The sequence below is a fragment of the Stegostoma tigrinum genome, chromosome 27, assembly GCF_030684315.1.
Source record: "Stegostoma tigrinum isolate sSteTig4 chromosome 27, sSteTig4.hap1, whole genome shotgun sequence".
NCBI classification, from domain to species: Eukaryota; Metazoa; Chordata; class Chondrichthyes; order Orectolobiformes; family Stegostomatidae; genus Stegostoma; species Stegostoma tigrinum.
The window spans coordinates 10,591,807-10,618,780 of record NC_081380.1 but is presented as its reverse complement, the minus strand read 5'-3'; the positions used below and the strand labels follow the sequence as shown (position 1 = coordinate 10,618,780).

Genomic DNA, 26,974 nt, shown 5'->3' with positions numbered 1-26,974 from the left:
ATTCTAGCTGCAAAATTCCTCATAACTAATAAAAGCTCCAGGGTACAGTTTAGGAATGAATTATCCATTACGTTTGCCAAAAATGTGAATTGTTCAAAGCACAAGTAACCTTCAGAAATGACACAAAAATTCAATTTCCCACAAGCAGTTTGAACATCTATCAGAAAGATTAAAACATCTTTGAAGGTCATTTCCATCATCTCAAGGGTTTTTTTATCCCCATGCGTAAGCCCATGCTATCAATCGGAAAGGGGACTGCATTTGACTGCTTGGGTGTGTATTAAATCTGAGCTCAATCCTATCAGCATTCAACACATCAGAACGCAAAAATTATAATTTGGTATTTGGGTGAATTAGTGCTTTCCACAGAAGATGCTTTATACAAAGCCCAGAACAACAGGTTACTTCTCTAGATTTTTTTCTGAATTGAAGCTGTCTTCTGGATCAGCAAAAACCAAGGACTGCAGATGCTGGAAATCAGAGACAAAAAAAAAGAAAAAGAAACAGAATTTGCTGGGAAACTTCAGCATCTACTGTGCTTTGTCCATTGTAAACAAGCCTGCCGTTAAGGGTGGTAATCACATTTACATCACAGAGGCTAAGCACCAGCTCTTGGGCACCTCATCCTGTCTCCCCCAGACCATGACCCTACCACTGAACACCAGGCTACCATGCAACAACAGTCACCAAACTCCTATTATCTGGTGAAGATAAAGTGTGAAGCTGGATGAACACAGCAAGCCAAGCTGCATCTCAGGAGCACAAAAGCTGACGTTTCGGGCCTAGACCCTTCATCAGCACTCTGATGAAGGGTCTAGGCCCGAAACGTCAGCTTTTGTGGTCCTGAGATGCAGCTTGGCTTGCTGTGTTCATCCAGCTTCACACTTTGTTATCTTGGATCCTCCAGAATCTGCAGTTCCCATTATCTCCTATTATCTGGTGATCACCTCCCCACACTGCCTTCCAGCTCACAGTCCTGCTTTAACCTTCATCCCAAAAATCAACAAACAGGACTGCCTGGGTAGGCCCACTGTTTCTGCCCACTCATGCCACACAGAACAAGGTCGCCCCGTTATAGGAAAGATATTATAGAGAGGGTTCATAAGAGATCTACAAGCTTGTTTATGGATTTGGAAGATTTGAGTTGTAAAGAAAATGGCTGGATGGGCTGGAACTTTTTCCACTGGAGCAGAGGAGGTCGAGAGGTGACTTTATATTAGAGGTTTATAAAATCAAGAGGGGTATAGGCAGGGAAAAGACACTACCATTAACTCTATGATAGGGGATTTCAAGACTAAACGTCAATATTTTTAAGGTTCAAGGACAGAGATTTAATAAAGACATGAGGGACATGTTTTTTTTAAAAAGATAGAGGGTGGTTCACGTAGGTCCTGAGGAAGTAATGAATGCAGGCAAGGTTACAACATTTCATGTACTTATTTAAGAGTCTTTTAATAGGAAAAGTTTGGAGGTCCAGAAACAGGCAGGCAGGACTAGTTTGGTTTGGGATTAATGTTCAGCATAGACTGGTTGGATTGAAGAATACGTCTCCATGTTGTATGACTCCATTACTCTGTGTTGGGTGCTACCTTGGTGGAGCTCATGTTTGACGCATCCACTGTGGCCAAATAGTCAGCCATGCCAGCAATATCATCTTCCTGTCCCATCACTCTCTCCCTTTCCAAACAGTCAAGGAATAACTCATGGCATGGGCTCACACAGCCAATTAAGGGAGTCAGCATTCAGGGAACCCCACCACTACCTTTGAAGGAAGTTATAGAAGGACACTGAGAAAATTCTGTGAGAGGATATTTACAAAATAAAATCAAAATTTGAAATGTAAAACTACAGAATTATTTTAGAATCCACATTTCACAGTAAAGTACAAACAATCATAATTACTTCATATTTATCTAATTCAGCTCTTTATTCAGATCAGATTTTTAAACAAGGAAGCAGCCCCTGTCATTAGGCAGTGTTGTGTAATAATCTAGCATGCTTAACTGATCAGAAAGATTCAATTTAATGGAAGCACTCTTGCAATGTAAGAACATCAAATGTCTCGGACCCATTAGAGTGCTCTGATTGCTCACACTGAGAATGGGTGCACAATATCTGCAGTAAGCTTCTGTAGCTGGCTCAAGCAATACTAAATTGCTCAGACTATTAAGAATTTGGCTATACTATACGCTAACAGCTTTTATTTACCTGGCACCTTTGACAGCAAATGCTAAAAGTAACACTAAGTTAATTTTATTATGGACATGGCCCATTCTCTCATTCACCTCATCCTTCATCGTTTTTCATAGATGGATCCAGGCAGATTCCGAGTATGGACTTGTGGAGAATTTCATAGTTATACTCCACAGCCCAAAAGCATCACAGTGGTTTCTGTACTCTCAGCTTCAAACTCATCTCTAAGAGATGGCTTCCATGTTCACAGCTGCAACATGAGTTTGTTTTAAAATGTGAACAATGCAGCACCATATCAGATCAAATGGAATCTGCAAAAATGTTTCCCATTAAATTTAGCACTTTCCTTGGATCAGCATCAAACTGCTTAGGTAAACATGGCAGTCAAGATTTCATAATGAACAAATGAGATGAGCAAACAATGACAAAGTTTTATGAGTGGTATTTGACGCTGGAGTAATATTTGCAAGTTCACTAGGGGAATCTTTCGCTCGTCAACAAAACCCCCTCTGGTACATCTGATGGACATATCAAATGGTAGAATGAGCCTTCACCATGCTACCTGAGGGACAGAAAATAAAGTAGAAAACATAAAACTTCAAATAATAAGCAAACAGATCCAGGGTCTCCATTAATCACTAACCCATTAAGAAAGTGAAATTGATTTCCGTTTGACTGACAACAGCAAACGGGGTCTCAGTATCCTGGGAGGATTTTTTTAAAAAAGCAAAGAGACCTACTCCTGATGGTTTATGAGTTTCCTGTCAGGAAATGCATTTATGCTGGTATGATGGCAGGACCTAGGGGTGATAAAACTCGGGGAAATACTAAAGCAATATATTGCAATATTACGCAAAAGAGGAGGGGGAAAAGAGGTGGGAAACATGAGGGAAAAGATATGTGGGAGAAGGGAAGAGAGATGGAATGAGAATACAAAATGTAATCATTCCAATTCTGAAACTCTGACTATAATTCTAGCCATCCAGTGCAAAGAAGGAGAGACTGATATTGCAACAAACAGGAGAAATCACCCAGCCGCACCTGTAGCCTCTTCATACTAAAGCAGGTCACTAGTTCACTCAGTAACCTATCCTAGTAGTGGACATACGCGATAGAAACTAGCATGAGCATACAAATGTCAGATGGAGAGTCAGGAAACCACAATTCGTTCACGCCCAGGGCCCAGTCAGTGGGAAACAAACAGTACTTGAACAAGAGGTTTTTGTACTCTCACCAACTCCACCCAAAAAGGATATTTCTGGCATGTTTTTCCTTCACTGCGACTTCCTGTGCATTAATAGCCTTATTGATGCTGACGCTCTGAAAAACAGTGGGGAGAGGAAAAATCAGTTTTTCTCAAAGCAATAATACAATAAAATAATGACAAACATTTTGATATTTGCAAATTTTATTTCGTTTCTCCTTGAGGCTACTCCCACAGGCAGCCATCAAGCACCTCAATGAAATAAGCATGCTTCAAGTCAAAGCTTGGCACAGACTCACATGGGCTAATTGGCTATAGAAGCATCACAGCTGAGATCAATTTCATCCCTAAAATGTTTCCAAAGATAGCCTATGGCTACACTAATCTGAAAATACTCAATCTTGTCTGATCTTGGAAGCTAAGCAGGGGTCCTCTGGTGGCATGATGGTAGTGTCCTTATCCCTGAACCGGGAGACCTGGGTTCAAGTCCCAACTGCTCTAGAGATGTGCAATAACAGTTCTGAACAGGTTTAGAAGAATAGATTAATTTTTAAAAGTTGCTACGGCCTTCTTGAAACACAGAAATAGCATCTCTTCCCCCTAGATCGGGAGCTCAGGTTCAAGACCCACCTGCTCCACGTGACCAGATGGTCTTCCTTACAAAGGGCCCTCTTGTGCCATGTTGTATCCCTACTCCAGTCCTGGCCATGTTGTGTCTTCTTGTTATAGTCTGTTGTGGAGATAACGGCGGATTGTACTTTTTAGATATCTATTCCCCTTAAAAACTCTGTATAAGTGCTCCTGTTCTGCTTTGTGCAATTCCAGATTGCTGTGAGGTGTTGTGCCTGGTTTGAATAATATCCTGATGCAGCAAGGTTTACGGGCATTGATGTGGTTGCTGGACTAATTAGGTCTCTGGTCCTTATGTGTGGTCTTTCTGTATAGGCTAGTCTGGAGTTCCCCAACGTTCTTATGTTCTACCATTATGCCTAGGAAGGGTAGTCGCTTATTGTTCTTTTCTTCTTTTATGAATCTTATTCCTGTGAGGATGTTGTTTGTATGTCTATATACAAACAACTGAAAAACAGAACTGAAAGTGATGCCAAACCACCCCGGCAAATCAAAGGAATATAAATACCAAGCAAGTCAGAATACCAGCGCTTCACCAGAGACGCACTGATGATGTTACCTAGCAGGGTGACAAAACATCTGCAACCAAACACACCAACTCGGCAATCAAATCTACTACCTCCATCTTACCAATTCTAGCCAGCTATCTTCCCTTGATCATTTCAGTTCCTTCACCCAATAAAGGAAGAAGGATTAGTAAACAGTATCTATTGCATAAGAATGCAGAGCCATTGCTGGTGACATATCCAAGTGCATCCTTCATCCAATTCTCAGCAAAAGAAAAGACAGAGCAATGCATCATTCTAAAGACAATCATACAAGGTGATAGGAACTTTTGTTGCTGCGCAGTTTCTATTGTTTCCTGTTCTCACTTAAATTGGCAGCAGTATGTGTTGTGAAGATATGGAAACAGATCCAGACAAGAACCTTCATCCAGGAGGGCTAAGTAAGAGGCCAAAAACAAAGTTGCTGGCAAAGCTCAGCAGGTCTGGCAGCATCTATGAAGGAGAAAACTGAGTCCTGAGGAAGGGTCACCAGACCCGAAATGTTAACTGTTTTCTCCTTCACAGGTGCTGCTAGACCTGCTGAGCTTTCCTAGCAACAGCATTCACAGTTTTTTTGGTTTTCAATTAAGAGACCGTGGGTCAATGACACTTGAGCTTCTGTCACTATGAGGTCTAAAGGTTGAGGACGTTTCCATAAGACCATAAGACACAGGAGTGGAAGTAAGGCCATTCGGCCCATCAAGTCCACTCTGCCATTTAAATCATGGCTAATGGGCATTTCAACTCCATTTCCCTGCACTCTCCCCATAGCCCTTGATTCCTTGTCAGATCAAAAACTTGTCGATCTCTGCCTTGAAGGCATCCAAAGTCCTGGCCTCCACTGCACTCTCTGGCAATGAATTCCACAAGCCCACCACTCTCTGGCTGAAGAAATGTCTCCTCATTTCAGTTTTAAATTTGCTGCCTCTAATTCTAAGGCTGTACCCATGGGTCCTAGTCTCCACACCTAACGGAAACAACTTCCCAGCATCCACCCTTTCTAAGCCATACATTATCTTGTAAGTTTCTATTAGATCTCCCCTCAACCTTCTAAACCCTAATGAATACAATCCCAGGATCCTTAGCCGTTCATCATATGTTAAACCTACCATTCCAGGGATCATCCGTGTGAATCTCCGCTGGACACGCTCCAGGGCCAATATGTCCTTCCTGAGGTGTGGGGCCCAAAATTGGATACAGTATTCGAAATGGGGCCTAACTAGAGCTTTATAAAGTCTTAGAAGCATATCACTGCTTTTATATTCCAACCCTCGAGATAAACGACAACATTACGTTTGCTTTCTTAATCTCGGACTCTACCTGCAAGTTAACTTTTAGAGAATCCTGGACCAACATTCCCAGATCCCTTTGTACTTCTGCTTAATGAATTTTCTCACCATTTAGAAAATAGTCCATGCCTGTATTCTTTTTCATCAGAGTTGGTGCCAATTTTGTTTTTCTATCCACAGATGTTGTCTTAACTACTGAATATTTATAGCTTTTGGTTTTTATTTCAGTTTTCTAGCATTTACAGCATTTTTGCTTTTGCTCTTGAGGGTAAGGAGTGGAAAACATTGTGATAAACAGAGCTACCACAGTATCACTCAAATATGATTAATGATATTGTGCAAACAGAAAACAGGCAAAAAGGTTGGAAACTACAGCCAGTGACTCTCAGAGATACACCAACACATCAAGATCACTTCGAGTATACAAATTGTCTGTGGAGGCAAAGTAAAAACTAATGACTTAGACAGACACTAATCACTGGAGGTAAATCCAGGACAAACCCAAAAAAAGGTACCCAAACTCCATTCTAGATCAAAAGTCGTCCAGGTTTTTTTTTCCCACAAAGTGGATGCCTGCAAATAACTTTGACATACAACTGAATGTATCAAATAATTCAGGATCACTGACTCCAAGTCTTGCAGCAATGATTGTATTTGCATGGATATCCTGACCACTATATTACCAATGGACATGAAAATTCTCTACTATCACCCATAGTGTGCATCACAATATATTGCCCTGAAGGAAGGAAGTTAAGCAACCTCCTTGGGAGATCTGATCCAGATGGCAATAAAAGTATGTCAGCTAAGCAACGGTACAGCTCAAGTGCTGTGTCAGTTTTGGTTTTATTGTTATAAAGAAGTGGAATCATTGCATGGAGTCCCAAGAAGACTACAGAGTCAATTTCTCAACTTGGAATTTTCTGAAACAGGACAGTTGGGGCAGGGATAAGAAGAAAAAGCACAAAAGAAGTTCAAGATGATTTGACAGAGACTATAAACAGGCTTAAAGAGTTTGGATGAAACAAAGCTCCTCAATCAGTCACAGAATACAAGTAGCAAGAAATAGTCTGTCAAGAAATTTATTAAGTCAGCGGGTGACAATGATGGAACAGAAAGATAAATTAATTCTGTTCAAGAAGAGGATGAGGATACAGACAAACAAAGGCAGAATGATGGCTGTAAAGCTCTCTGAGATGACCCAAGAGCAAGAGAGGCACTAAGTACTTTGTTTCCTTTAAAACCAAAGAAATCAATCAATAGAGGGGAAGGGTTAATGGCGCAATCATTCCCTGCTGGCCATGAAACAACAGCACTTACAATTATTTGGTTTACTATTCCCCAAAAGCAACTACTATATTACAACACCCGTGCCCTGCACGAGTTGCCAGACAATGATGGAGATGGAACAGATTGTTAAGGGGAGGCAGTGGCTTAACTAACTAACAGTCACTGAATGAATAATCCAAGTACACAGGTAATGTTCTGGGGACCTGGGCTCAAATCCCACCGTGACAAATGATGGAGTTTGAATTCAATGGAAAGAAAATCTGGAATTAGATCTGGGTGACCATGTTTTCAGAAAAAAAACCCTATCTGGTTCACTAATGCCTTTTTGGGAAGGAAATCTGCCATCCTTATCTGGTCTGGTCGACAGGTGACTCCACAGCCACAGCAATGTGGTTGACTCTTAACTGCCCACTGGGCATTTAAAGTTGGACAGTAAGTGCTGGCTAAGACAGCACACTCATATCCTGTGAATGAATTAAAAACCACTAACTACAGGTAGATGGCTTATCCCCAAGTCCTAAAAATCAGTCTTATTTGAAATGTCTGTACAATGCTGAGCGTTCAGAAGTTCCTGGAAATGTGATCGAGTGCTTACACTCAGCCATTTAACAAGTCTATTAACAATGCCCGTTTTTAAAAGAAACATAACTTAAGCATGAAAATACAGTTTTCTTTGAACCTTCCTTTCATGGCTCTAGCCACAATGCTATAGTATTCCAAAGAACAGTTACAGCAAACTTACAACATTAACTCTAGAGGGATCCCTTCACCTAGACAATGCTGAGTTTGTAGAATCTCAACCAGAGAAAGCAGTCACAGCAAAATCATTGTACAATTTCAAGAAAGCGATGGGTACAGCACTTGGGGATAAAGGGATCAAATGATAGGGGAGTAAAAAGTAAGAATATGCTATTGAGTTGGATGATCAGCCATGATTGTAATGAATGGGACAGCAGGCTCAAATGGCCTATTCCTATTCTTATTTTCGATGTTTCTGTATTTCTATTGTAAAACTCGAGGCCTTGACACCTCTCAGAACATACTCCCATTGTGGAGCAATTAAAATCTGGGATGTGCAAAATGTCAGAACTAAACAAATACAGATATTACAGAGGTTTACAGGGCGGAAAACAATTGACGGGGCCAGGTCATGGAGGATTATGAAAACAAGGATGATAACTTTAATCAAAGCAAAATATTATAGATGCTGGAAATCTTACATAATATCAAAAACACTGGAAAGGCTCAGCAGGTCAGACAACAACTCAGTTCCAATGAAGGGTAATCAATCTGAAACAATATTATAGATGCTGGAAATCTTACATAATATCAAAAACACTGGAAAGGCTCAGCAGGTCAGACAACAACTCAGTTCCAATGAAGGGTAATCAATCTGAAACATTTAACTCTGCTTCTCTGCACAGATGCCAGCCTGCCCAGAGTTTTTCTCATGATTTTTGTTCCTATACAAGAACTTTAATGTTAAAGCTTTGCATGATTAGGAGTCAACATAGGTCAGTGAGCAGGGAATACTGGATTCACTGCAAGTTAAGACACAGGAAGTCAAGTCGCTTGTTGTACAGTGCACCTACCTCTCGGCCAGGAGACCCAAGTTCAAGTCTTACTTGCTCCAGAGGTATCTCCTAACAGGTTCATTAAAAAAAAACAAAGACCTCAAGTTTGCAGATGGCACAATGCAGGATTCCAACCACATTAGGGCCTCTAATTTATGAATGTCTGCCTTATGAATGCCCACATTAATGAGCACAATCTCATAAAGGAGTGTAATTTTAAAGATCTCACATGTGAACATTTCTAGCTTACGTATCAAGAGAACACTGTTTGTTACAGGGACTGAGACTGAAATCCTGGAACTCCCCCTAACCACACTGTACATACGCATACACCAGATGGACTCTAGCAGTTCACCATCACCTTTCTCAAGGACAGATATGGTTGCAAATTCAGGTCTTAGAACATGGAACATTACAGCACAGTACGGGCCCTTCGGCCCTTGATGTTGTACGGACCTGTCATACCGATCTCAAGCCCATCTGACCTACACTATTCCATGTACGTCCATATGCTCATCCAATGACGACTTAAATGTACCTAAAGTTGGCGAATCTACTACCGTTGCAGGCAAAGCGTTCCATTCCCTTACTACTCTGAGTAAAGAAACTACCTCTGACATCTGTCCGATATCTCTCACCCCTCAATTTAAATGCCCCCTTGTGCTCGCCATCACCATCCTAGGAAAAAGGCTCTCCCTATCCACCCCTCTGATTATTTTATATGTTTCAATTAAGTCACCTCTCAACCTTCTTCTCTCTAATGAAAACAGCCTCAAGTCCCTCAGCCTTTCCTCCTAAGAGCTTCCCTCCCATACCAGGCAACATCCAAGTAAATCTCCTCTGCACCCTTTCCAAAGCTTCCACATCCTTCTTATAATGCATTGACCAGAACTGTACACAATACTCCAAGTGCGGCCGCACCAGAGTTTTGTACAGCTGCAGCATAAGCATAAGTCTTGTTAATGATATTTAGATTCCATAAAAGAGCAGAAACAAAACAAAAAAAAAATCACTGGCTTCATCCTCCCCATTACTAGAGTGAAGGAAAACGTTTTGCTCATCCTGATCACTGGTCTGACAATTTAGTAACAATGGAAGACTTGGGAGAGATGGTGTTGGAAGAGAAAAGTACTGTCAGCATAAAAACTGCAGGTAAAATTTATTGCTATGTTTTCAGATAATTTTGCCAACAGACAGCATGTACATTGACACAAAGCAGAGCAGAAACAATTTTCTGACTTTACCTTTGGTTTTTGAAAAACATATGAAAAATAATTTGTACATGAAACAAAACAAAACCTGAAGAATTCACCAGCTATAACTGATAAAGTTGCTGGAGGAAGCCAAAAAATCTGAAAAAAAAATCAAATCAACACAAAAATAGGCAAATTGAAAATATGAAGAGGAGATTGGGAGAATAGAAATAAAAATACTTTTACACTACATTAGTGCCACTGACTCCCAAATCATTTAGCTGGCTGAGATACATTGTAAATTTGTTTCACAAGAGGCGAATAGCTAGCAAGATGGCAGTACAAAACTTATTTCAGTGAAATCAACTTCAATGAACAATGGACACCATTCAGAAAAAGAATGTCAACAAAGCAAAGGGTTAGCTGTCCTGATGGTCGAGTGGATAAAGACAAACGTGGTAATGGTCTCAGTCAGCAAACGTTACGTCAAAAAGTCACAGTTTCAATCGCCAGATGGTACTGGGTTAGCTGATCCTGGGGGATCAGCAGCAGCAGGAATGTAACAGTCAACCTCACTGTCTTTGCATTAGAACAAGAAGGGAACAAATCAAGGGTTCTCGGTCCTGATTAATATCAAATTACTAATGTAGGAAATGGATGTCACAACTGAACAAATGCAGGCTTTGCTGTCATTTCCACCGGGTTATATGATCTGTTGACAACACTTGTCTGTTACCATTATTTATGACAGCCCAAAGTGCTGGATGGGAGAAGGACAGTTGCAGAGTTAGTCAGGGCCTGAACAGACACGAGAGATCAACAAATAGACATTATTGGAGATAATAGTGATAGGCAGAAAAAAGCAAACTGTTCATGCATAAAGTCTTATTATGGGTGGATTCAGCAATCATCATTCTTGTACACCACATACACAAAACTAAAGCAACAACTTTTATTTTTGGAAAAGTGCAAGGATCATCCAAGAAAACTGTCCTTGCAATCTAAATTTAATGACCAGAGTACGACCAGAAACATAGAATAAATTAACTGTTGAAATTAAACTCCTTTAAACAAGAACAGCCTGACTGGCTTTGTTCAGGAAAAGGCGATGACAGATTCCCAATGCAAAGCAATATCATGCCTGCTGGGCATGATACAAGAAAACCAGCACACACACCAGGTTAAACAGTAAGCAACAGAGAGGCACCCACACCTGTCCCAGATTTTTAAAAGGCAACAATTATAACCAAAGCTGGAATAAAAGTATCTCAGAAAAGTCTCAACATAGGAAGTGTAATGTCTGATGTAAAAAGGGTTGATGCAGGATTTCTTAACCATGTACTGTCCACAAGACAAACATTAATGAAGGAAGTTCTGTAACCCAGGCTTGATAGGTCCAACAGCTCAGATGATTCAGAAGGTATGGCTTGTCATTTAAAAGTACAGCACTGACATCTCCAACCCCCTCGCCCCAGAGAAACATCAAAAACAGCAAGGCGGGGGGGGGGGGGGGGGGCAAATAAAAAGTTTATTAGCATATATACTGTATGTCACATTATAATGAAGATTACAGTCCGCACAATATATATTTGAATTCTTAATTTGTTCTTAATTCTTAGTTTCTCAGAAATTTCTTAATCTGTGGTTTAAAAACCCAGTCTAAATAAATTAATGAGAAACTTAGAACCATATAGCACAGAAAAAGGGTCATTCAGCCCAACATGTCTGCCCCAGCAGAGTTAACTTGCCACCAATTCCAAATCCAATTTCCAGCACCTAACCCATAGCCTGTCTGGATACAGAAGTTAAAATACAAACCTAGGTTCCGTTTAGACAAGTTGCAAGTTTCTATCTTGACCACCAAACTTGGCAGTAAATCCATACAACCTTCTCTTTATGTCCCCTGGAATCCTTCTGCCAATCACCTTAACTGGTGTCCCCGGTAACTGACCTCTTCACTGGAGGAAACAGATCTGGCCTGTTCAAACTAGGCAACTCACTCATTATTTTGTAGATAATTGTAGATAATTAATTCCTGCCACCTTCAGGGGCTTGTGGGCACACACTCCAAGGTAATTCACTTCCTCAAGTCACCTCAATATAATCCCTTCTCTTGTGTTTTCACTTACTTTGCTTGCCCTCTCCAAATGCAAAATCTTGCATTTCCCTGGACTGAATTCTATTTGCTACCTCTTTGTCCACTCAACCAAATGATCAAAATCATCCTGCAGTCAACGGGCATCCTCTTCACCGTCATCTATCTGACCAGCTCTTGCATCATCTGCAAATTTCCCTGGTGTACTCACTGATCAAACTAGACACAGACTGTCCTTTTCTACAAATTTCTCTCTAACATGGAATCATCACCATGGGAACAAGAGAAGATCGTATACTAGCAATCTTACAGCACAGGAGGAATCCATGCAACTCATCTTGCCTTTGAAAGTACTATACCTATTTTAATCAACTGATTCAGACATGTTATGACATACCACCGGAGCAGGTGGGATTTGTACAATTAGTCCCATTCCGCCCTCTTTCCACGTAGTCCTGCAAATCTATGTATGGTGCTATTGCTGGGGGTGCATTGTGCTCTGATACCATGATTCCCTTCCTTCAGGTGTCCTTTCCACATCTTTGTCAGTAGGATGGTTTATTTTACAAATTCCACAGGCTAGATGGGTAAATATGAACAATCCAGGACCACTGCATGTTCATCCCCTAACAAAATGGCACACAAGGCTCATCATTGATCAACAAACGCCTTTGGAAAATGGAGTATATGTCCAGATCAGGCAAAAAAAAACAGATGAACCTCAGTGGCATGCTTTTCTTAGTCAAATAGTTTGCTAACACTCTGCTGAGGCTGAAAATTCAAGTCAACATGACTCAGGTGGTTGTACTTTTGCCAAAGTAATGAAGGTTCCAGGCCCAAGTGCCACTCCATGGCTTGAGCATGAAAATCAAGTTGACACTTGGTGCATGACCGGAGGATTAGAGCACTGTCATTGAGTTGAGACATTTAGCCACAGGCCTGGTGTCTGCTTGATTGACTGTACAAGATACCATGTCACTATCTTGGACAAGAGGAAGGCAGTTATCCCAGTTTGCTAGCTAATAATTAGCCTTCATTGAAAAATAGATTATTTTTTTCATCACATTAACGCGCTTTAGCTGCAAGCTACTTGTTTCAAGCACTGACATGCCGACCACTACCAGTTTATGACTGGGGTAGTTTGTACCATCAACACCTTTTCTTGCCTGGTTAAATGGGCCCACTTGATTTACAATGGTTGAAAAAAAGCAATAGTTAGTCCTAATGAGAAGAGATTATGGTCTTGAACTACAAAGGCTGTTGCATTTCCTATGTTAAATCTAGTGACTACAGTTTAAAACTATGGTACTTAATTTGCTTTAAAGCACTTTGAGACATGTGGTGATCATGAAAAGTGTAAATGCTTATCTTTAGAAACTGTGTTACGTTTGAAGTATTTTGGAAAGCACAACATACTGAAAGTGCCTGAAAAGTTTCCATTGTGTGATGAATTATATAAACTTGAGCATTCCAATTCAAATCAATGCCTGAAAGACGACAACTTAAAACGAACCAAAAATCCAGTGCAGTTTACATATCAAAATCAGATGAAAATTGTAAGTCAAGTAGATGTAATGCCCTTGTGGCAAATTATTACATGGCCAATATTGCCTCTGCACAGGTAGATGGATTGACCTGGAGTGGGGAACAAACAGGCTGTGCGCAACCTTTAAAATGTGTGGCCACAAAACAAATTTGAAAAGGACCTGGCAGTGAAACAAACAGGTCATACACACAAAAAAAATTATCAAACAAGGTTATTGATCACCCTTGCACAGGAAGGATAGTCAGAAGGCCAAATAAGTCCCTGAATTCTAGTGGGCTATTTGACATGAGAATAATGCGCTCCATAGCTCCATTGAGATAAGGCAACCAAGCAGAGTAGAAATCAGGTTTAAAATTCTCTTAAATCTTCAAGTTCTCCCTTTTTCTCAAGGCTCTGACTCTCACTGAGGTACAGTTGCACCATTATCAAAGGTGAGGATGGGTCAGTTCTTCCAGCAGACACTAGTGAGAATAAATGTCACATCAATCATTGAGGCAGCTGAGGATTTGCTTGCTATATCACCCATACATCCAATGAGAATTGTACTGCGTACTGTAGCATTAAGAGACATCAACTCAGTAACATTCTCATCAAACACAATGCCAACTATGCAACAGTCACACAATAACATGGATTAAATGAATCATAAAGCCAGATCATTCAGGCTGTCCGCTTTCTACTCAGTATTCAGATTTTAACTGCAACTCAAATGAGTGAAGACACCTTACAAAGCCATAATATTATTTCCACGGACTGTAAACCTCTATCTTCTTGATGCACAGCATATCAATATGGATTAGTGCAACTCACATCAGATCTCCATTGTGTCCTATCAAAAGAACGCAGATTTTCAAATCTTAAACCCCATGGTTCTCATAATAATCATCAGCACTTTTCCTGCACATTTAAACCGGAAAATTACTCCAAGGAGCTTCACAGAAATGTAATACAATAATGTGACACCTAGTCGAAGGAGTAACCAAAACAGATGATTAAAATCTTGCTCAAAGAGCTGTTTTAAGGAGTTCGTTGAACTGGAAAATCTGAAGTTTGAGAAGGTATTCCAAAGCTCAGGGTTTGCATTGCATCAGCCAAGAACATACAAACCATGTTGCAGAGTTGGGGGGGGGGGGGGGGGGGGTGTTACAGCAATATACAACAGAACAATCAAGGAAACAGAATGCAAACCAGGAACCTACCAGACAAGTGAAGATGCCATTCGAGTGCTAACCTGATTTTTGCTTTCAGCTTTTAAATAAGATCACTCCTAACAGCCTCTTGATCAGAGATGTAAGGTCACAGATCTGAAAATTAACACTGGTTTCTCTCGTTACGAAAACTGTTACACATCACTTTTGGAATTCTGATTACAAAACAGAGGCAGATGGTGTTGGTTACATTAGTTTTCTTTCAAAAAAAAAGGATCAAAGAATTCTTCGAAAACAATGACCAAATCCAGCAATCGTCAGAAAGCTGGTAATTCAACATTCCTGTGATTTAATGGAAAGGTGCTCATACTGTTAGGTTTATCACTGAGGCCAGACACCTGCTCTCCGACATGTCCTCCGATTGCCCCCTTAATCATGATCCCACCTCCGACCACCAAACCACTATCTCCCAAACCATCCACAACCTCATCACCTCAGGTGACCTCCCACCTACAGCCTCTAACCTCATTACTCCCCAACCCCGCACTGCCACTTCTATCTCCTTCCCAAAATCCACAAACCTGGCTGCCTGGTCAACACATTGTCTCTGTCTGCTCCTGCCCCACTGAACGTACCTCCACCTAACTCGATTCCACTTTCTCCCCCTTGGTTCAGGAACTCCCCACCTATGTCCGTGACACCACCCACCCCTCCACCTCCTCCAAAACTTCCAATTCTCTGGACCCCAACACCTCATTTTCACCATGGACATCCAGTCCCCATACACCTGCATTCCCCATACAGATGGCATAAAGGCCCTCCACTTCTTCCCGTCCTGCAGGCTTGATCAGTCCCCCTCCACTGACACCCTCATCCGCTTAGCCAAACTTGTCCTCACCCTCAACTTCTCTTTCAATTTGTCCCACTTCCTACAGACAAAGGGCGTGGCCATGGGTACCCACATGGGCCCAAGCTATGTCTGCCTGTTTGTAGGTTACATGGAACAACCCCTCTTCTGTAGATACTCTGGCCCTAAACCCCACCTCTTCCTCCGTTACATTGATGGCTGTTGTGGCGCCGCCTGGTGCTCCCATGAGGAGTTTGAAAAGTTCATCCACTTCGCTAACACCTTCCACCCCAACCTTAATTTCACCTGGACCATCTCTGATACCTCGCTCTCCTTCCTGGACCCCTCTGTTTCCATCTCTGGCATCCACCTGGAAACCGATATCCATTTCAAACCTATTGATTCGCACAACTACCTAGAATACATCTCCTCCTACACACCTTCCTGCAAAAAAATGCCATACCCTTTTCCCAATTCCTTCGCCTCTGCTGCATCTGCTCCCGCGATGAGGCATTCCATTCCCGGTCATCCCAGATGCCCTCTTTTTTCAAGGACTTCCCCTCGACCGTGTCTCCTGCATTTCCCGCAACTCATCCCTCACAACCCCTATCCGCAATAATAACCAAAACAGGACCCCCTTGTCCTCACATACCACCCCACCAACCTCCAGATCCAACACATCATCCTCTGACACTTCCGCCATCTGCAATCTGACCCCACTACCAAAGACATTTTTCCCTCCCCACCCTTATCTGCTTTCCAGAGAAACCATTCTCTCCATGATTCTCTTTTCCGCTCCACAGTCCCTTCCAGCCCCACCACTCCCAACACTTTTCCCTGCAACCGAAGCAAGTGCTACACCTGTCCTTACACCTCCCCCCTCACTCCCACCCCAGGCCCTAAGAAAACCTTCCACATCAAACAGATGTTCACCTGCACATCTGCTAATGTGGTATACTGTATCCACTGTTCCCCTTGTGGCCTCCTCTACATCGGGAAAACCAAGCAGAGCTTGGGGACCACTTTGTGGAACACCTATGCTCAGCTCGCAATAAGCAACTACACCTCCCAGTCGCGAGCCATTTCAACTCCCCCTCCCATTCCTTGGACGACATGTCCATCCTGGGCCTCCAGCATTGCCACAATAACATCATCCAAAAGCTGCAGGAACCATATCTCATATTTCACTGGGGAATACTGCAGCCTAAGGGTATCATACTATCTCTGCTAATATTAAATAGATTGTTTTAGTTCAGTTCAGAAAACTCCAAGGTTGAGTTTAGAAGCAAGTTCAGGAACAGGAATTCAAGGCAGTTGAGCGAATCAATAAACTTGGGAGAAGGGCACAACTTGTAAGCCTCCCAAGCCATGATAGTTTGGCTTGAATTCTGAGATAACACGGTGTGAAGCTGCATGAACACAGCAGGCCAAGCAGCAGAGGAGCAGGAAAGTTGACCTTTCGGACATTTCTGAAGAAGGGTCTTGACGCAAAACGTCAACTTTCCTGCTTCTCTGATGCTGCTTGGCGTGCTGTGTTCATCCAGCTTCACACCGTATTATCTCAGATTCTCCAGCATTGGCAGTTCCTACTATCTCTGGCTTGAAATCTGTTTGTTATCAGAACTGTGAAAATTTAGCTTCTCAGTTTCAAAAGAAGTTTGTGTAGACAGATTTGGAGAGGACTCATCGAATTGTTTCCACAGTCCAAAGCAAAGAAACTGTAAGATATCAGCTAAATACAAAGATTAGATTTGAAATAAGGATGTCGTTTCTTTGAATTTGAATCTCTAACAGATAGTGCTGAGAAACAAGTGCTTTAAATAGCTTGGTTTTTATTTTATTCTTCTTTTGTGTAACAAACTTCTATCTTCATGTGATCATGTTAACCAGTCAAACAAAACCAAGCATATCTATCAAATTACATTTCTTTCTGGGATTTCAGTATTTGCCATTTCTTTTTTTCTGATTTCCTGCACCACAGAATTTTGTTTTTGTGTTAGCCCATAGTAGGAGTTTGAAAGGTCAGCTATTCTGTGGACTTGTTGGTACAGAACAAATACTTCGGAATTAACAAAGCAAATATAGCAAGCTGGGATGGATTGATGAGGAGCAGTGATTGTACCTTCTTAGTGTATGCATGATACTGAGCTGGGCTAGCCTATTTTCATTTTCCTTCAATTCCAGGATAATGCATACTTAGAGTTGTGAGTTTTTGCCATCAGTCTTCAAGTGATCAAACAGGCCAATTCTTGATCTATAGACCTTTGGGGACACAGTACTGAATTTCCCATGAGGCAATGAGTTTGGGAGTGCAGGATTTGTCTCCTTGTCTTTCCTTCTCTGCCACCACTCTACATCTTCTGTGGGGTATTTGTGTTAAGAACATGATATAATTTACTGAACAAGTTGTCACCATTTTTAAATCAACTGCTAGCAAGATGTTCCTAATCATAAATGTCAATGTTGTCAGGCCTCAGGAGAGCTTCAAGAGTGTATATGCGTAGCATTTATTTTGTCCTTCCCTGGAACACTAGCCATATGAGAATTTAGAAAACAGGACCTAGTGGAAAAGACACTTATCAGCCATCCAGACCTAGTATATCTAGTCTATAGTAGTTGATCTTACAGGAGATATCCCAACTGTTCATGGATCTGAATTTTTAAAAAAAATCACCATTTGTTTGATGGTTCTTCTATTGAATCTATTGGTGGTGGAGATATGCTTGGAGGAATTTCATTCATGCCATTAGGTGTTGCTGATACTCCTCCTTCAGTCTCTTGTGTGATTTCACTATTAGCACCGTTACAAACATCTTCAATAATCTTATGTTAGGGAAACTGATTGGAGTTTAAAAATTAATTAGTCAAGGTGCCTAACAAGGTACCTAGTCATCTAACAACCTCTACTAGATGGTGTATATTGGTGTGCAGTGATTGGGGGCTTGAATGTAATTGTCTCTTTTACTCCAACTCCATTCTAATAACCATGGGAAACTGAAGCAGAAGGCAGCAACTCAGCCCTTCGACCCTGCTCCATCAGTCAGCTGACATTCAATGTGTGAGCCTGTGCATCACTACTTGTGCTTGACACAACAGTATCTAATGCCACTGGACCCATATCCCAATAGAAAGCAATGCCTCCGGGAGATGGAGAAACAACTGTGCAAAGACCAGAGCATTTGGAAACCTGAATCCACAGTGGCTAACAAAAATGGACAAATTCCATTTCGATCACTGTATAAATATCGAAGAAACTAATGAGTAATGATGAAAAACAACAGAAATGGGAGGGAGCTAATCCTGAGAAAAGTTGGAATTAAAAATTTATTTAATACTAAACTCTGTAAACTATTTACAGAAAACTCCAGAACATTATTTTTTAATGCTGACTACACTTTTAACTAGCACCTGTAGTGGCATTGCAAGATAAGCATATTCCATAGACATCTGTTCAATCCTACATTAGAGGTTCCTTCAGGTTTAAAGGTGGGACCAGTCAAATCTTCTGACCAAAACACCACCACTTCTCCGTAAACACATTTTGCTTGTTGAAATCTATGGCACATAAAACAATGAAAGAAGTAGTTAAGAGATTTCTGCAAATTATCTTGAATTTCTCTTTCAGTTCAGTGAGACTCACTCATCCCAGAAATTTTCACTGTCGGTAATGAAAAATGAACCTTCTTCAGGTCACAGAATCATCATGGCAAGGAAACAGCTGTTCAGCCATTGTGCCTGCTCTGGTTCTATAATCTCACACCAATCTCCTGTCTTTTCTCCATATTCCTGCACACCATTTCTATCCAGATCATCCTGCCATGGTTCTGAAGAATTTCAAGAATCATGGTATCAAAAGAGTTTTACAACACAATGCTTTTAGTAATTTGTTCAGACAGTGTGACCGACCTCCTTGTAAAGATATCAATCTGTCACATTACCTTTCAAAAGTTCGCTCATCAACTATCTTGCAGTTTTTTTAAAACAGTTTCCTGAAGACTATTCAAAGTTTAGCAATTTATGCAAAAAATGTCCAAATGCTAATCTCGTTCCTTCTGATTATCACCGACAGTTTTGACCCTCTAGTTAGCCATGCAACGTTCAGTGGATACTCATCATAATCGGGCATCCAAATCAGAATCCCTCTCAAACTTCAAAAGCAACAGTTTGTCTAGTCTTTCCTCAAACCTATCACTTCAATACCTCACTGAGACCCACGCGATGCTTCAGTACCCTCTAGATGGCCTTGACATGGTTTTTAGCATAAAGTAATGTGGAAGTAATATCATAATTTAGCCTAACCAATGATTTTTATAAATTCAGCATGAGTTTCATTCTGTATATTCCTACTTAAAAAACCAGCATTACTTATGATTTGTTTCAAAACATTACCTTTTACTAACTTGAGCTCCAAATTTTAAAACATTTTTGTCATGTAACCAAATCTCGGATCCTACTCATGTTTTAACTCACGGTGTAAATATTTCTTCCTGGCTCTTTTTCCCAAAATCTATCAGTTCATTTCTCTCTGGATCAAATGACATGCAAAATTATTTAATAACAGCTCATAAGCAGTCCCTCATCTTTCCTCTTTCCCCCCAAACCTATTCAGCCAAGCTAGTGGTCCAGCAGAAATTTCTTGTAATTTAATCCTGGGAACACCAAAATGAGTGCTTTTAGTCCAAGTCTTAAGTTTCACGCCCAAGCCACCAACTCCATATTTTTCCCTTGCGTCTGAGGATGAAGCAGACTGTTCGCAACCTAGGTGTCATATCTGACCTCAAGTTGTGCTTTCATCCCTATGTTCGCTACATCGCTAAGATCGCTTATTTCCACATCCATAACATTAAGCGCTGCTGCTCCTGCTTAAGCTTCTGTACTGCTCAAGCTTGATTTCATGTCTTTTTCACCTCTGTGGAGAGAAAGCAGAGTTAACCTTTCAGGTCTTGTGACACTTCTTTGGAACTGATTGTTCCCAGGAAAAGGTTAGCATATAGGCTGAAGGTGGTGGAGGTGGTGGTAAAACGATAGGTGAAGAAGTAAAGATGGAGTCCAGAGGGAGGGAGAGTAAAGCAGTTCGGCAGACAAAGCCTGGGAGAATCTACTGGTCCCCTTTAGCAGTTGTAGCTGACAACAGGTTGGTTGTGGTAGCAATCCATATGATGACAAGGCCTGTTGTGTGGGGTATGGAGGAAGGATATAGAATAGAATATAGGACATAGAATAGAATAGCAATTTCTTGTCATGTGTAACTTTACAAAACAAAAGCAAAAAAAGGTTTTATGAGTAGTCATATCATGGCGTCTGTGTTAATGACAGAAGTCACAGATAAGAAACAAAGAAGTAAAAATTAAGGTAAAGTTCATCTCAGAACAATTTTAGTTTGGGAAAGGCTGATTAAAACTATGAACTCTGGAATTACCAGCTGCTGGAGACCTCCACACCAGGAAGTGATCTCCACACCAGGGCAAAACTGCCAAACCGAGATCACATCTCCAGGGCAAAGTGGCCGCTGCACGAGGCCACTGGAATACCTGGAACAAGACCTCCATGCTATGCGGCTGGAATACCCAGAAGCCAAAGACCTCAACACCAGTATGCGATCGCCACACTGAGCCAAGACTCACTCCTCCAGAATGAGGCTGCGATACCAGGCTTGAGGCCTCCTCGGTGCTGGGCCAATGTCAAGAAAAGATGCATTCCAATGAAGCCATTAAAACAGGTAAGATGATATACGGAAGCATTAAAAAGTAGAGAAAGAAAAAAAAAGTGAAAAGCATATGGAATAGACAAGCTTCAGTCTCCTGGGCTAAGGAACCCTCAGCTGCGCTGCTACTCTGCCAACATCCTGACACACAGAAAACAGAAGGAGGTTCTCAGATCCCAAAAATTATTTAACTAGATATCAAGTTCTGAAGGCTACAGGGTCCCCAAGCCAAAATGAGTTGGAGCTCTTCCAGCATATGACCAATATCATTATCTTTGTCTCTGTCTTGCTGTAACGCTCCAGTGAAGCTAAACACAAGCTGAAGAATGGCATCTCATTTTTCACTTGGGTGCCTTGCAGCCTTCATCATTAGCTTTTCAGGTCAAACTTGTGGCTTTTGTAAATGCACTGCCTCAGACAGTGAAATCTAAACCCATTCTATAGTGCTCCTAGCCTTAAGAAAGCACACTATTTCTTTATCTCTGTTGAAGAAAAAAATCTTACTTCACCAACTAGCAAATTTTGAAACTAGATGATAATTTATTTAATATATTTCAAAATACATTACATACACACTCATATTTCATTCAGGTGACGTCCTATCTTAAATGATGCAGCACAGGAGGAGACCATTCAGCTCAGCATGCCTTTGCTAGTTCTTTGGTACAGATATACAATTAATCCCACTCCTACCCAATGATTTTTTTTGTCTATGTTTAATGCCAACAAGTAGCAGAGCGTCACACATGCAGAGAGAAGCAGGTTTGCTGTAACCGGTCTGCAGCTTGCATGTAACCCAGTCTGATTTGCAAGGTCACCCAGATTCAGCTTACTTTATTCCTTCGTGGCATGCGGATGTTGCTGGCAGGGACAGCATCTATTGCCTTTCCTGAGTTGCCCTTGAGAAGGTGGTGGTGACGTATGTATCTTCTAAATTTCCCTTCTACAATGCAGCAACACCTTCCAAATTCAGAAATCATTACGTCTGCACAATCATCAACATCCTCTGAAGGGTGCAATCCATTTGTGGGTAAACAAAACCCCACTAAGTTATTTCCCAAGATTGCAGCATACACTACATATATTGCAGAGTCACCCTGTCCAGCTGCTATCTCCACCTGGTCAAATCACAAAGACTGAATCAAACAAACAAGTGACTGCCCATCATCAGTACTCCCACCACTCATGCTACACTACTAGGCACAGTGTCTGCACCTCAGTTCTCCAACCCTGTGACTAATGGATAATCCACACATGCCCATGGCAAGGGACGCTCTGTCATGCAACGTGATGTCACCAGCACCATCTGTGCAGCACAGGCGGCCATCTTTGCCACCATCATGGTGATCACAACATACACCTCAATTTTTTTTCCTCCAAGTAATTTTCCATTTTCCATTTTCCTTTTTGCATGTTTCTATTGAATCTACTCCTATCATCTTTCAGACATTGCACTCCAACCAACTGCAAATAAAAAAGTAGTTGCATGTTACCTCTGGTTCCTTTGCCAATCCCATTCATCAGCTCCCTCCAAGTACTGGCCCATCGGCCACCATTGTAACTTACTGCAAACTATTCACTGATCAGCCTTGTGCTCACTGGCCTACACCAGCTCCCAGGTAAATAATGCCGTGATTCTAAAATTTCTACTCTTGATTCCAAATCCCTCCATGAACTTGCTCCTCCCTCTATCTGAAATCCCCTTATCTTACAATCCTCCAACATCCATGCTCCCCAATTCTGATCTCGATTGCCTTGATCATAACTGCTCCTCCACTGGTGGACATGTCTTCAGATACCTTGGTCTGAAATAAACATGAACATGATTCTGGAGACCTTCCCATATACTGACAACCTACCTTGGACTGTCAACTTTCTCCCTTGCTGCAAAAACTGTGACAGTGCTGCTTGGCCTGCTGTGTTCATCCAGCTCTACATCTTGTTGTTATCTCTAACACTCTCTTTGGGTTGTTTTTAGCTTCATCACTTAAGACAGACACTGGTGGAATGGCCCACCTGCTTTATATCTATCCATTTTCTTCTCCCTTGATTTCCTTCATTACTTTCCAAAGCATCGTGACTAAACATCACATAGAATTTATAATTTAGGAACTGACTTTTCTACTCAGTAGGTTTATGCCAGTTCCATACAAGTCAACTATCATCCTTCATGTCACTGAGTTTTACAAATGACTATCACTGTAGAGTTTTCCCAAATCAGACAACAGCATCTGTGAAAGTATCAAGACATGGTGTGAAAGGAATACACCCATGCAAACAGTACCGAGGGTGGGGTACAGTCTGACAGCCCCAATAGAAAAAACATCTAAGACTTTTGTTAAAATTGCACAAGCTGCATCAAAATGTTAAGTGGTGTATTTAAGGGAAGCTTCATTAACATTCGAGGGAGAAATGAATAGAGGATGATGTTGTAGAATTCAATGAAGGATGATAGTCGACTTGTATGGAACATGAATACTGGCATAAACCTATTGAGCAGAAAAGTCAATTCCTAAATTATAAATTCTATGTGATGTTTAGTCATGATGCTTTGGAAAGTAATGAAGGAAATCAAGGGAGAAGAAAATGGTTAGATATAAAGCAGGTGGGTGATTCCACCAGTGTATTTCTTAAGTGATGAAGCTAAAAACAATCCAAAGAGTGTGTTGGAGATAACAAGGTGTAGAGCTGGATGAACACAGCAGGCGAAGCAGCATCAGAGGAGCAGGAAGTCTGATGTTTCGGGCCTAGACCCTTCTTTAGAAATGGGGGAGAGGAAGAGGGTTCTGAAATAAATAGGGAGAGGGGTGGAGGCGGATAGAAGATGAATGAACGAGAAGATAGGCAGAGAGGAGACAGACAGGTCAAAGAGGTGGGGATGGAGCCAGTAAAGGTAAGTGTAAGTGGGGAGTTAGGGAGGAGATAGGTCAACGCCAGATGAGGTTAGTAGGTAGGAGATGGGGGTGGGGCTTGAGGTGGGAGGAGGGGATAGGTGGGAGGAAGGACAGACAGTTTCAGGAGACGGGGACGAGCAGGGTTGGTTTTGGGATACGGCGGGGGGGGGGGGGGAGAGAAGATTTTGAAGCTTGTGAAGTCCACATTGATACCATTGGGCTGCAGGGTTCCGAAGTGAAATATGAGGTGCTGTTCCTGCAATTTTCAGGTGGCATCGTTGTGGCACTGCAGGAGGCCGAGGATTGACATGAGGAATAGAAGGGGAGTTGAAATGGTTTACGACTGGGAGGTGCAGTTGTTTAGTGCAAACTAAGCGCAGGTGTTCTGCAAAGCAGTCCCCAAACCTCAGCTTGGTTTCCCCGATGTAGAGGAGTCCACAACGGGAATAGCGGACGCAGTATACCACGTTAGCAGATGTGCAGGAGAACATCTGTTGGATCTGGAAAGTCTTTTTGGGGCCTGGGATGGGAGTGAAGGGGAAGGTGTTGGGGCAGGTGTAGCACTTCCCGAGGTTGCAGGGGCGAGTGCCGGGTGTGGTGAGGCTGGAGGGGAGTGTGGAGCGGACAAGGGAGTCACGGAGAGAGTGGTCCGTCAGGAAATCAGATAAGGGTGGGGAGGGTCTTTGGTAGTGGGGTCAGATTGCAGATGGCGGAAGTGTTGAAGGATGATGCATTGGATCCGGAGGTTGGTGGGGTGTTACGTAAAAACAAGGGGGGTTCTGTTTTGGTTGTTATTGCAGGGAGGGGGTGTGAGGGATGAGTTGCAGGAAATGCGGGAGACACAGTCGAATGCATTCTCAACCACTGAGGAGGGGGTTGCGCTGCTTGAAAAAAAAGGACATCTGAGATGTCCGGGAGTGGAATGCCTCATCCTGGGAGCAGATGCGGCAGAGGCGAAGGAATTGGGAATAGGGTATGGCATTTTTGCAGGAAGGTAGCTGAGGGAGTCAGTGGACTTGAAATGGATATCAGTTTCCAGGTGGTTGCTACAGATGGAAACAGAGAGGTCCAGGAAGGAGACAGAGGTATTAGAGCTGGTCCAGGTGAATTTAAAGTTGGGGTGGAAAGTGTTGGTGAAGTGGATGAACTTTTCAAGCTCCTCATGGGAACACGAGGCGGCGCAATATAGTCAATGTAACAGAAGAGGTGGGGTTCGGGGCACGTGTAGGTGCAGAAGAGGGACTGTTCCACGTGACGTACAAAGAGGCAGGCATAGCTTGGGCCCATGCGGGTACCCATGGCCACCCCCTTTGTCTGTAGGAAGTGGGAAGAATTGAAAGAGAAGTTGTTGAGGGTGAGGACAAGTTCGGTTAAGCGGATGAGGGTGTCAGTGGAGGGGGACTGGTCAAGTCTGTGGGACAGGAAGAAGTGGAGGGCGTTTAGGCCATCTGTATGGGAATGCAGGTGTGTGGGGACTGGATGTCCATGGTAAAATGAGGTGTTGGGGACCAGGGAATTGGAAGTTCTGGAGGAGGTGGAGGGCGTGAGTGGGGTCACGGACGTAGGTAGGGAGTTCCTGGACCAAGGGGGAGAAAATGGAGTCAAGATAGGTGGAGCTAAGTTTGGTGGGGCAGGAGCAGACAGAGACCATGAGTCAACCAGGGCAGTCAGATTTGTGGATTTTGGGAAGGAGATAGAAGCGGTAGTGTGGGGTTGGGGAACGATGAGGTTGGAGGCTGTGGGTGGGAGGTCACCTGAGGCGATGAGGTTGTAGATGGTTTGGAAGATGATGATTTGGTGGTCAGGGGTGGAGTCATGATTAAGGGGGCGATAGGAGGTGGTGTCGGAGAGTTGGCACCTGGCCTTGGTGATGTAGAGGTCAGTGCGCCATACCACAACTGCACCTCCCTTGTCTGCGGGTCTTCTGGTGCGGTTGGGATTGGAGTGGAGGGGGCAGAGGGTTGCAAGTTCTGCAGGGGAGAGGCTGGAGTGGGTGAGAGGGGTGGAGATGTTGAGGCAATTGATGTCTCGACGGCAGTTGGAGATGAAGAGGTCGAGGGAGGGTAGGAGGCTTTGGGGCGGTGCCCAGGAGGAAGGGGTATGTTGGAGGTGGGAGGAGGGGTCACTCGAGGAAGGGTTAGACTCATGGTTGAAGCGAGTGTTGACAGGTTGGCTAACTGAGCACTCTGCACAAACTCAATGCCCACATTGAATAAATACAGAAGGAGTCACTCAACAGCAAACTGGAGTGAGTCAAATCATTCCTGCTTCAAGTCTCAGTCGTGCTGAAACGAGTTGAACACAAAGTAATAGTAATGGGACAACCATGATTTAACGAGATCTGTACTTTAAAGAGATCTATATATTAGTAGTAAGTCCATTCACTGCAAGCTCGATTTGGACAGGGATGGAAATGGCCAGATGGAGCAAAAAATAAGTCAGTGTCGAATAGCGTGAGCAAAATAAACAATATGAAACAAACTAAAAGCCTGATTCAACACTGTGTAATACATGGCACAATGATAGGTAGGGACAACTTTGAACATGGATATCATTTCTCTGCAGGAAGGCTTGTTCTGAAGAGATTCCGGCTCTCTTTTGGATTGTTCTGGCATTCAGCAAGCTGTGACTGATGGTACAAAAACAAAGCTGCTGGAAAAGCTCAGCAGATCTGGCAGCATCTGTGGAGGAGAAAACAGAGTTAGAGTTAACATTTTGGGTCCAGTGACCCTTCCTGAGAACCCCGAGGACCCTTCTGAGGAAGGGTCACTGGACCCGAAACGTTAACTCTGTTTTCTCCTCCATTGATGCTGCCAAATCTG

At 42.4% G+C, this 26,974-nt stretch overlaps 1 protein-coding gene across 2 annotated transcripts in view; it reads right to left on the bottom strand.

Moving 5' to 3' along the window:
• The window catches only part of hip1 (huntingtin interacting protein 1), a 333,480-nt gene that overhangs the window by 224,797 nt on the left and 81,709 nt on the right, over window positions 1-26,974 (bottom strand). For both annotated transcript variants that reach the window (XM_048557274.2, XM_048557275.2), the window contains exon 2: window positions 3,450-3,513. In XM_048557274.2, the coding sequence (XP_048413231.1) occupies window positions 3,450-3,513 (64 nt within the window). The remainder of the gene's footprint in view (window positions 1-3,449; window positions 3,514-26,974) is intronic.